Source organism: Dermacentor albipictus, chromosome 2 (assembly GCF_038994185.2).
Source record: "Dermacentor albipictus isolate Rhodes 1998 colony chromosome 2, USDA_Dalb.pri_finalv2, whole genome shotgun sequence".
NCBI lineage: Eukaryota > Metazoa > Arthropoda > Arachnida > Ixodida > Ixodidae > Dermacentor > Dermacentor albipictus.
Genome location: NC_091822.1, coordinates 19,697,229 through 19,710,069, shown reverse-complemented (window position 1 = coordinate 19,710,069; position 12,841 = coordinate 19,697,229). Strand labels below are relative to the sequence as shown.

Sequence of the window (12,841 nt, the reverse complement as noted above, 5' to 3'; positions counted from 1 at the left end):
CTATGCCTCGCTGAAGAGGCTCGGCGACTTGCGCGTCTTCGGACTTTGGCATCACAAGAAAACTCCAAAGCCCGCTACGACGCACGACATCGGCCTGTTACATATCACCCTGGTGATCTCGTTTGGCTTTGGACTCCCCCAAGGAAGCGCGGTTTGTGTCAAAAGCTGCTGGCAAACTACGATGGACCGTATGTTGTCATCGACAAAGTCAGCGAAGTGAACTATACTCTCGCGCGCCTCACGAGCACTGGTAGACGTTCTGCTAGGACACAAGTCGCACATGTCGCACGGTTGAAATCATGCACGCCACGACAAGCTAGTTGACTCGCCCAGGGGGCTTTGTCTGCGAGGGGAGGTATGTTACGTCCAAGCGCGTCAAAGGGACGCGGGGATCAAGAAGAGAGGGGAAGAGGAGAACGAAGACTGTGCAGCGGCCATTTCCTGTTCTTCGTAGCCTGCCGTTCCTGTTCTCGCACGCCTAAATAAACCCCTTTTCCCCGTGCTTGTAACCATATATATATATATTCTGTGTGTGTGTGTGTTTGTGTGTAATTTTCAGCATTCTTCTTTTTTAGTTTTTCCGCTAACTGAGCGCCACCAGCAGTTGCATGATTGCTCGGAATGCTGTCAGTTTTGCAAACGCCATTCCTTTCATGCCTTGCTTCATTCTTCACTTTCATGTCTTTTTTTACGTGCCATTTTACGATGTGTAGCTATTATGGTATTTTCTGTACTTATCTTGGGACCACTCCTGCATAAAGCATTTTACCAAAGGGTGAGAGTATCTATCGAAGAAATAATAAATACTGAGCCGTGCTTTACTAACTTACTGGCATATATGATTCAATATTTTTTGCCCTCAATTCTTCGGTATCTCATCAATGTACTTTCTGTTTCCTCTTTTGATTGCGTTTGCATTTATGTTCTTGCCCAACCGGAAAACCATCCATACATCCGTCCTTCGTGTAACACGATCACTTTCGAGATTGTAGAAGCGAGCGACTTCGTGCTGCCTGTCACTTCAACGTGAACGAAGTGGCGAAGGGACAGTGCCCAAGGAGGTCTCAGCACACACTGCACGCTGCCTCTTTCACGGTCGCGTTCACGATATGGGCCCGTGCGTGTTTATTCAACGCGAAGTGGCGAAAACACAGCGCGTGGAGCTACCAGCAGTCGGCACTCTCTGTTCGAATCGCAGACAGCTTTCACGATAGGGTCCACGCGGCCATGCCAAAGAACATTTGAAGGGTCCGTGCAGCCGACGGTGTACGTTTAATTATGGTTCATGATGGCTCGACACGGATGGATAAGGTGGTTAAGAGCGATAACGGCTCATGATGCCCGGAGGTCATCAGCGCACCTGGCGTCGCCACCTACACTACTTCGCTTGCTTTATCAGTGCATCTTGCACAGCCGTCTGCACCAGTTCGTGTCGCCGCAGCGCAATCGTTTGTACCTTCCGGATCGAGTTTTATAACACTGTTCATGACGCAGAGCTGCGTGGAGAACAGCAAGTGGCACAAAGCTTATGCATACTTAGAAGAACTGCCACGGGTGTTGCTACGTGAAGCAAAGCTTTCTTCTTTTCCCCTCATTTCCCAATGCTACATGTATACATGTTCGTTGCTTTCACTTTCTATTTACACTCTTGACCGAACACACATATCTTGAACTAGTTTTCGTTTACTGAGATCACATTTGTCGCTTCTACACTCTTTTTACCGATTTGAAAAATCTCAGTGAATATTATGCATATTTCCTGCTTTGAAAACTGAGTACACTTGATTGACAGTGTCTATTATAGGTTTAAATATTTTCGCGTTTCCCATCATTATCGTCCCTTCATAAAACTTAGCACCAGGACCTCCTCCTCTTCCCAATCTTCCCCCTTATAATTTCCACTCTTCTCCTTCCTTTCGTTCTTTATGAGCAACTTCACCTCAATAAGCCCACCGTCTGTTCCCCTCCCCTATTTAGGGAGGGGTAAGAGTAACCGACTTGATCATGAGGTAATGGCTGCGAAGGAAAGTAATTTCAACTCTGAGGAACACTCGGGCTAAAATTCTAGCGACATTCATTCGTCGACCGCTGATCCTCAGTTTAAGCCTCCATCGTCTTATGAACTTCTCCCTTGCTGTGTCTTGGAGCGGCACATTGAAGTTCAAGTATTGTAGCCGGTGGCCGTGGAAGCCGTACGCACTGCGAACAAATTCTGAGGCTGGCATCAGTTCAGGAATAGGCACCGTCATACTTGGTGTAACAAGGGACTGTCGCTCCACGGACTTATTTACCAGAATACCATTTTGTAATTGTAGCGGCAATATATTTTGTCCTACACTTTGGCACTGATCATATCGACACTGGCTCGCATTGAGAATGTCTACCAAACGGATACATTTCTTGATCGGACGAGGTAAAACATTTGTTTGGCAGTAAGTGACAGAATGCAAAATTTAAAAGGAGGAAGTCGTGATCTTTTCATGAGGTATGCATTTGCATGTCTTGTGTGAGTAAGGCCCACTTTTTTGACTAATCCAGTTCAATACTTCTGCTAAATGCCTCAGAACAAACAACAAACACCCAATACGTAATTTTAGTCGTTGAGTATGGTCCCCTGTAAAAAAGTAAAGCAACATACGCATGACAGTACATGAAAGGCAGCGTGTTACATTTTCTAACTTAAACTGTGATTATTTGACTCCAGAAGTATTTTGTTAAAAGTACAATCAGATCTAGTAGCAGTTCAAATCGCTACTTTTCATTGTAATTTTAAAGTTATCGAGAGTAAATTACCTGTAAGCGAAACACCTCGTTGTCTAGGTGCATTTCATAATGCTTTGGGGCTGTGGTAACCGAAAGAGCGCTAACACTGCGCCCAATTTCAACAGGCTTGATTTTATGTATAGGCGCTGGACACATTTGTTCATCGCACGAGTCATAATGACGGTCTGCGCAGTTCGGCGGTTTGGAGGCAATGCTGACCGGACTGTGCGACGAGTACCCGCTCGTCCTGCGCCGGCACCGGGAGATCTTCGTCGGCTGCGTCATACTGTTCATCTACGCGTGTGCCCTTCCGACGACCACCTACGTGAGTACGATGCACCTTTCCAGTGGCGAGTGATGCATTTCACCGGCGAGCTTGAAACAACTCAACATTGGTTTGAGCCATCCTCAGGATGTCTTCACTAAAGCACGGTTATAATATATATCATATAAACGAAAAATGGCTTTTTACTACGGTAGTTTGAATATTGGAAATTCCTAGCATCGGAAGGACGCTGTTCAATCCATATATACTTCTACAATTAACATTTCTAAGTAGCTCAGTATTGGTTCTTTTTTAATGTATCAGGAATAAAACACAATCGAGCCTCGAGACGCATGTAACTATCCATGAGACGATTGTTACAAATGGTTCTCCAGAAGTACAGCTGTGGCTGTCGCACAATACCACCACAGCATGAGCGATTGCAGAGTACATCAACTAACGATTATTGGTATTTTTAACGTATTTGTGCCATTTCTCGTTAGTTTTTCCCTTATTAAGTTTTCTTAGTGACTAACTTGTTAAAAACTGCATAAATATTTGATCAGTTTGTAAATGTAGGACACACATACATGCTTGTATATGCGCATATTCTTTATGTACCGTATATAATTCTGCGTTCACATGCTGCAACCGTTGCAATGTAAAATGTCACTGTCCCCGTAATGCGAAATACTGGTTTTTGGGCTGTGTCCCGAACATCCCCAACACCATCCGTGATATGTGATAGTACATGAAATGAAAAAAATCATTGAAAGCTTGACAAGAAAAGCCTTTTATTTAGGGAAGAGAAAATTGTCAAGTTGTCCATACTAATGTAGGGGAGGATAAAATACCCGCTAAGGAAAAACGTAACTCTCCGAAATGTCACGATAGATTGGCGAGCAGCGTGTTTAGGCAGTAAACAGCGCTAAACAGGAGGAGGAGAGGGACACAGGCAATAGCGCTGTTGCCTGTGCTCCTCTCCTCGTCCTGTTGTTTAGCGCTGTTTTTACTGCTCGTAATGATGAACCAACCAGCCCAAATGCATACTCTTCTGTGTATAGGCCCTTCGTAAAAAACTGATCGCAATCATCTGCGTGGTACCAGGTGAAAACAATAACTGAACCAAAATTAATAGAGACATTCACACGGAACTTCTTCTTCGTAGCCAATCGGAATCAAAGAACACAATTCATTTACCCATTACAAAAGTTCATGACCATGGTCGCCCACCCTGTCTAATCTGTGAGCAGTAAACACGTGCTGTTCTGACGTTCTTGCGTTGTACATCAGCATTGAAGATCGCCTTCATCCGTCGGTGGACATAAATAGGCTGATGATGCTGATGATGATGATGATGACGACGATGATGATGATTGTGACGTAAACACTTAGACATAACTCGCTCAATACTACAATATCTGCAGAACTCTCTTCTATAGTGTGGTGTGCATAGCGCTTTTACTTTTTAGAATATTGCTTCACACATTACCTAACACAAGAGCAACGCTCTGGTGCACCGGTACTTTATGTCGAGGTGAATATCATCGTGAACCTGGTCAAGATGGAAATGGAGAAGCATAAAATGAACCCTATGGCATAAGTTATCTAACAGTATCATTCATGGCATTGCACATGAACTCTGTGATGTTCAGCCCGAGCTCACGAAAAAGCATTTTAAAACAAGGATGAGCTTCTTGCATATGCGCATCAATTTCTGGCGGGCTTTTCTAGCACGTGTCGAGCAACCTTCTTGAATAGAGTAGAACGTACCATTCGGGTTAAAAGTGGCAGAGAGAATTGGACCTTCGTCGTAAACCTCAATAACTTCGCGATTATCCGGCGGCTTTTTCCCGTCTGGAAGCTTTGGAAATCATCGTGCGTGCTACATAAAGCGAATCCGAGGGAGTGCTACCGTAACTTTCACCAATTTTTCAATTTTTTTATTTTTATTTTTACTCTTTTTGTCCCCTTTCCCCAGTGTAGGGTAGGAAACCGGGTGCAGTCCTGGTTAACCTCTCTACCTTTAATTTATCATTTGCTCTCTCTTTCTGTTCAACGATTTTTCCAAGGTGTTTACAACGAGTTTTACCAAGCAATGTCAAGCACCAGGTGTTCCATATTGCTTTCGGTTGCACGACTCAATGTGACCTATCACATAACAGCATTTTGCGATAACCCGAAGTTGTGATAACATTTCTCACAGACTCCAGTGAGGGAGCAGTGGTGTTGTCGTGCGGACAGATTCCTTTCTACTTCCCCACCCAAAATAGGTAATAAGAAATAAATCTGTCAGAAGAAAAAGAAAACTTGTGCGAGAAACCTACATGTGTCATACAGACCAAGGGGGCACGGTACCACGAGAAAGAATGGATTGAATTTGCTAATGGAAGCAACATTAGGCAAATACGTTACCTGCGTCAAGAAAGGCATCGTGATGACCAATATCTAAGCGGTGACATGCCCCGCCTACCGCTACTATGATGGTTTTTGTAGGCTTGCAGAATTCCCCGCGCACGAGGTAGCTCTAGGTTGCAAAAGGAATACATCGAAAGTTGCTCGAACTAGCGGCCACTAGACAGTCCCAGCATTAGTTCACTTAAATGGCTGAGAAGGATCGTTCAGTTGATATGCTGCTACTCCATGCCTCTGACGTAGAAGAGAAGCACCGAAAGACCCACGCAGAGAAGGCCTGCGTCAAGAAAAGCATCGTCATGAACATTGTTTGACGGGTAACATGCCCCGACAGCCCGCGCTTAAAGGGGGAACTTTGCAGCCTTGTAGAATTTTCTGCGCACGATGTAATTGCAGGTAGGCAGAGTGAAACATCGGAAGTGTATAGAAGTAGCGGTCACCACACAGTTGCAACACTCCTTCCTTTGAACGGGTAGCCTACATCGATGACACTTTGAATTTCTCGTTCCACAGTGCTTGGTAGGTACGCGGAAAGGCTAAGAACGAGCAACACAAGATAAGCCTGCATCAAAGTGAGTGCCATTATGGACGTCATCTGAAGAGTAACGGGCTGCCACTGGCGTCGATGCGAGGGTGTTTTCTAGGGTTTGCGAATTTCCAGTGATCGAGGCGCCTTCAGGTTGCCGAGGCAGAACATCGGAAGTGTCTCGAAGTAACGACCAGTGTTAAGGCCTGCGTTAAGATGGGCGTTATCATTCCTTTTCGGTTGTAGAATTATTGCCTTCCGCTTTTGACAACGGCCGGCTAGCGTAAGCTATGGCGTGTTCATGTCTATCTTTTTCCTGGACTAGGACGGCACCGAGGCCCAGGCTACTAGCGTCAGTGTGGATTTCGGTATTGGCGCGCTCGTCGAAGTGCGCAAGTACGGGCGGTGACTATATGCGTCGTTTGAGTTCTTGAAATGCGTTGAACTCGACGTCACATTTAGTTAGCTGTGTCAGCCGCTCAGCGATGCGTGAAAAGCCCTTGACAAAGTGCCTGTAGTAGGCACAGATGTCAAGGAATCGACGCACTGCCTTCTTGTCGATGGGCTGCGGGAACATTGCGATGGCAGCTGTCTTCTGCGGGTAAGGGCGGACTCCAGACTTGCTCATGACGTGGCTTAGGAAAAGAAGTGCATCGTAAGCTAATCGGCACTTTTCTAGCTTCAGAGTGAGTCCTGATGACTTGATGGCCTCCAGTACTGTCGCTAGCCACCTAAGGTGATCATCGAAATTTCCGGCGAAGACGACAACGTCATCCAAGCAATCAAGACAGGTCTGCCACTTCAGTCCTGCTAGCACCGTGTCCATGACGCGCTGAAACATTGCAGGCGCCCAGCATAGTCCGAATTGCATGACCTTGAACTCGAAGAGGCTGTCTGGCGTGATGAAGGCGGTCTTTTCGCGATCTGACTCGTCGACTTCTATTTGCCAGTAGCCAGACTTGAGATACATCGACGAGAAGTATTTTGCGTTGCAGAGCCGATCTAATGCGTCATCTATCCGTGGTAGGGGGTATATATCCTTTTTCGTGATCTTGTTTAGTCGACGATAACTGACGCAGAAACGTAAAGTTCCGTCCTTTTTCTTCACCAAGACAACAGAGGATGCACACGGGCTTTTCGACGGCTGTATGATGTCATCGCACAGCATTTCGTCGACTTGGTCTCTTAACGCTTCACGTTCTCGCGGCGAAACTCGGTAAGGGCTCTGGCGGAGTGGATCTTCGTCAGTTCGACGAACAGCAAGCGCACCGCCATCGGTTGCTGCTTTTAGTTTTCCGGATCTGGGCTTGCCGACCGGCCCCAGGCTGGGCCAGTGTATGGTCGGCGCTGCAGCGTCAAGTAGCGGCCGGTTGACGGCGAACGGTACGGTCGTCGTGGGCTCGACTGAGTGGCGGCGACGGAGTCGGCGATATTGCGAAGTCGTTCGCCAATCTGTGGTCGCGGCGCGTTAAGGGCGAACCCTCGGAGTCCCATCTCCTGGTATGGGCATTGGCGGTAGACGTGACCCGCTTCCCCGCAGTGGTAGTAGAGCGGGCGGTGGTGTGGAGCGCGCCAAATGTCCGTCTTCTTCGCGTAGCTGCGCTGGGCGACGGACGGGCGTGCAGGCGGCGGCGGCTGTGGACGACGAAATTGGGGCGTTAAAGGGCCCTGGCTCGGTCGTGCAAGGGGGCCTTGACGGCGGGCGCCGGTGGCGTAGTTCATCGCTTCCGGCTGGGGCTGCGGTGATTCTGGTTGCACCTCAGGAACTCCAAGGGATCGCTCAAGGTCATCTTTGACGATTTCAGTGATTGAGGCTACTTCAGGCTGTGACATGGGGGACCAATTCTGCAGCTCTTCCCGTACGACCACTGTGATAGTCTCGCGCAGATCGTCGGTGGCCAGTGATTGAATTTCTGTGTAATTGGTAGAGTTCGTGCGGCAGTTGAATTGTCGGTTACGCATTTCGAGTGTCTTCTCGATGCTAGTGGCCTCGCGAAGGAACTCTTCTACTGTCTTCGGTGGACATCGTATTATTGCGCCAAAAAATTCTTCCTTCACACCACGCATGAGAAGGCGGACTCTCTTCTCCTCGGGCATATCTGAGTCGGCGTGGTGGAACAGAGCGGAACAGACGGTTCATTTCTTCCGTGAAGATGGCAACGTCCTCGTTAGGTAGCTGCACTCGGGTGTACAGCATGTCTTTCGCCCTTTCCTTGCGCACGAAGCTCATAAAGGTACGCAGGAAGCCGCTACGGAACAGGTCTCATGTTGTCAAGGTCGACTCCTGCTTCTCAAACCACGTTCTGGCGGCGTCTTCTAAGGCAAGGTATACATGCTGCAGCTTGTCGTCGGAGTTCCAGTTGTTGAAAGTCGCGATTCGTTCGTAGGTGTGCAGCCAGGATTCCGGGTCTTCAGTCGCTGCTCCATGGAAGGTCGGTGGGTCCCGAGGTTGTAGGAAAATTGGGGACTCTGGGGCAGCCATTGGGGTTGTTTTGACCACGATATTCTTTGTCGTCTCAGGTGAAAGTCCGTGCTCTGGAGGCAGTACTTGCAGACTGCGGCTAGCACGCTGGTCGTGGGCGATGTTGGTTTTGTCCTCGGGCTTCTAGGACCTCTAGGACTGACATGACGTGGAAAAAGTTAAAACGTGTGCTTCATCCTCCCTCTCTATAAAACCAAGTTATAAAAATTAGTCGGGAAAATGAAGAATTGTCAGGCAGGAAGTTGGCTAATGCGTTTAATGATTTTTTTATTGATCTCCAGAGAAATGATTATGATGTGATGGCTCTGGACTACATAAATTGTACCATGAATCAGACATGTTTCCTAAGTCCTGTCAATCAGTCCGAAGTAAAGACCGTATTTTTTTCATTAAATAATTCCGGGAGTTGTGACAAAGACGGTATTAAGGTGAAACCTGTGAAATATGTTATGGATGTAATAGCACCGAGTCTCACCCATATATTTAACCTCTGTCTGGCAAATGGTGTCTTTCCTCAGCAAATGCAGATTGCAAGGGTAGCAGTTGTTTATAAGAAAGGTGACAAGAATGATTTTGCAAACTATAGGCCTTTGTCAATACTACCCGTTTTCTCGAAAGGGCTTGAGAAAGTAATTTTGACCCGGGTGAATAACTTTTGTAGTAAGCATAATATACTGACACCTTCACAATTTGGTTTTCGGAAACACCGGTCCACCGAACTCGCTCTATTAGAACAAAAAGAATACATTCTAAAATCACTTGATGACAGGAATTTAGCATTAGGAGTATATGTAGATTTTTCGAAGGCTTTTGACCACCTGAACCACAAGTTACTTTTAAAAAAGCTGCAAGTATATGGCTTTAGAGGAACGTCATTGATGCTTTTGAGCAGCTATCTCGGAAGTCGACAACAGTATGTTGAAATAAACGGTCACCGATCCAATGTTAAAACTCTCTCTTCCGGTGTACCGCAAGGCAGCATTATGGGCCCGTTTCTTTTTAATATATACGTGAATGACATAACACAGACAGACACAGAAATTAAAATGGTCATATATGCTGATGACACCAGCTTATTCTTTTCAGCCTCGTCTGCCTCGAACGTGATCATGAAAGCAAATACAGCACTTAGGCAGCTTGAGAAGTGGACAAAATATAACGCTCTAAAAATTAACACTTCCAAAACCAAGGCCATTATTTACCGTCCAAAAAACAAGGATGTTCCTATTAACGATGATATCACTCTAAATAACTTTAAAATAGAGATAGTAAATTCCTTTAAAGTACAAGGTGTACTTTTCAATGAGAAAATGACGTGAGATGACCACACAAACTACGTAGCATCTAAACTGTCACGTGTCATCGGATCGATTTACACTCATAAGAACATCCTCCCTATAAAAGTAAAATTGCTCCTTCAGAATTCATTGTTCTGTTTGCATCTAAATTATTGTCATTTGGTCTGGGGGGAACATCCTTGGTGAATCTACGAAAATTACACATTCAGCAGAAAAGAATGCTTAGAATAATATACAACGTAGCATATGACCACCCATCTAAACCGCTCTTTATGAAAGACAACGTAATGCCGATTCATGATCTGTACGCATACCGCCTAATAATTAAATACATTACCGAGGTCAAAAATAACGTCTCGTTCATTGCACAACTGGCATCACTGCAGAAAAGAAATTTCGCCTACGCAACCAGAAACACCGATATTTGGCACATACATTCATTCAGAACAGGTTACGGACAACATATGCTCAGAAACACTCTTCCACATCTCTTAAACCTGTGCCAACATTACAATTTAAATCTCCAACGCACCCGGTCAAAAGATTTGCGTCATGTTGTTTCACTTATAAGTGAAAGGGTGGCACTTTATGTCTGAAATGTACGACATATTATGCACATCACATTGTTTTTTGGAATTGTACATTTTTGTAAAAATTGTCATTTGTAATATTCCTTTTTGTCTGTACTGATATGCTTGTACTGTTTGCCTTTTTTTTCTAAACATCATGTATTGTATCGGGGAGGCGAGAGCCCGTCAAGCTGGATATGTAGCTTTTTCTCTCCCCCTCCCACATCCTTGAGATGGAAAATAAAGGCATTATTATTATTATTATTATCCTGGATTTACGGGGGCGTTCGGTACATGAACGCACTACCACCTCCACCAGATGTCACGTGGTAGTGACGGTTAAGAAGGCAGCAAAACTGTGATTAACGAAACGAGCGCTTTATTGGGCGAATGTGTGCCCTCAAAAACAAGCTACACTCATAGAACAACGGTAGCGGCGAACACAGTCGGCGATTGTCGAACATCTGATCAGCGGTTCAAGCGCGTCGGCTTTTACACATCAGTATTCGAATGCTCCGGGGTAATCGCTGGGACCCGCGTGCCTTCCACAAAGTTCTACATTATTCGCGTCGCGCACACACGCGATCGGATTACACAAGGTTCGGTGATAACAGACAGCGGATAGAACCATCGATAACATTCGAGAAACTCCCGATACACGCAGGTGCGTCCTGCGCTGTGCGATAACTTTTGTTAGGCGGTGAAACGTCTCGCTCGAGAAAGACAAGTACACGTGTCAGTATTCATTTGCCGTGCTATGGAGCAGTTACAGAAGTCAGAAAAATAATTGTTAAGTTCAACATGATCAGTAGGAGATTTATTTTATGATATAAAACGCAATAATCTGTCAAAAGACGTATCTTAAATGTAGTGTGTACGGGGAGGTGATTATTATAAACCAGGAATAGAAGAGGATCCAGTTCTGAGCATTGGCGAACCCCGGATGAAACAGACATAAAGTAGAGTTGAAACATTGATATTGCGCGTGCTGGTAAAGAAAGTTGGATATCCAGCCAACCAAAGATGTAAAGATGTATTTTTAATATAGCAAACAGGTTGTGCATAAGTTTAGGCTGTAAGACAGTGTCAAAGGCCCTTGCAGAGTCTATAAAAATACCATCAATTTGGTCACCTATATCTAAGGAGCTGCTGAGGTCGTGAACGAATTCTGTAAGTTGCGTTGTAGTGCTGAGGCCACGTCTAAAACCATGCTGGAAAGTACATGAAATTTAGTTTCAAGAAATTCCATAATATGTTTAAAGATAATCCATTCGAGTTTTTTACATGAATGTGCTTTTAAGGAGGTGGGCGTATAGTTACATAACAATGGAACGTTACCCGACTTAACTAGGGGCAGAATTGAAGCAAGTTTCTACGAGTAGGAAGCGTGGCGGCTGAGAGATATTTTCTAAAGGCAATTGCTAGATATATGCTGTACTAAAAAATGTACCGCACAAGAAAAACAGTTGGGATACCGCCAGAACCGCATGACTTCTTGGTGCCTAAGGTTAGGATTGAGTACACCGTCAGAAGACAGTGATATATCTTCGATTGGAGGGTATGGTTCGGAATCAAAAACAGGGGTTACAGAGTTATCAGTCGTAAAGACAGAGTGCAAGCAGGTGTTAGAAGAAGAAGCTATTGTCTGCGAATCTGAAACTGCAACATTGTTCATTATTAGCGTGTGCGAGGATGATCCAGGTGGTAGTACAGCTTTCCAAAATTTACGGTATAATTCATGTTTACTTTCGGCAAGACTGCGTTGTAATAAAATTCTTTTGCAGCAACTATGTTATAAGAAAGATTTTTTAAAGCGCAATGGAACTGCATGAATTTTGTGGAGTCACCAGAGCGTTTCGATCGACGTAATCTGGCCACACGGCGTGCTAAATGCGAAATGTCCCTAGCCATCAAAGGATTTCAATGTTTGTTTTTATGCGAAGCATAATAACGTAGGTTTCGGGCCTTCGCGCGATGCCCGGCGGTGGCCACCATTGACACTGAAGTGGGGTCACGTGACATGACGTCACCTGATGACGTCACACCGGCTGCAGATGGGGCGTAATATCGCGCCGTCGGTCGCCTCCCGGCTGTGGCCACCATTGACCCTGAAGTGAGATCACATGATGTGACGTCACGTGATGACGTCACACCGGCTGCAGATGGGGCCTCATATCGCGCCGTCGGACGTCGCCCGGCGGAGGCCTCCACGCTTCGGTTCGCGCCGTCGCGCGCGACGCGGCGGCGGCGTCACCATCGCTGCATCACGTGATATGTGACGTCACGCCAGCGATGAAGCGGCGCGCGCCCGCCGTCGCGTCAGTCTCTGTGCCCGCAACCGCGCCAGCGTCTTTGCGCCGGGCGTGTATGCGGTCAGGATGCCTCCAAACGCTAAGGATACGCTAAGGTTAAGCCCAGTGGATGCGAAGCATCCACTGGGCTTAACCTTGATAAGCTTCCAATTTTTCTTTGTTTTTAATGTAATGAAAGGTTGATACACTTACTGATAAGATTTCCGAAGAA

The 12,841-nt window shown here is 46.0% G+C and overlaps 1 protein-coding gene across 3 annotated transcripts in view; it reads left to right on the top strand.

Annotated features, from left to right (window-relative positions):
• The window catches only part of SerT (Serotonin transporter), a 515,765-nt gene that overhangs the window by 356,135 nt on the left and 146,789 nt on the right, over window positions 1-12,841 (top strand). For all 3 annotated transcript variants that reach the window (XM_070533507.1, XM_070533506.1, XM_070533508.1), the window contains exon 9: window positions 2,957-3,088. In XM_070533507.1, coding sequence (XP_070389608.1) covers window positions 2,957-3,088 — 132 coding nt within the window. The remainder of the gene's footprint in view (window positions 1-2,956; window positions 3,089-12,841) is intronic.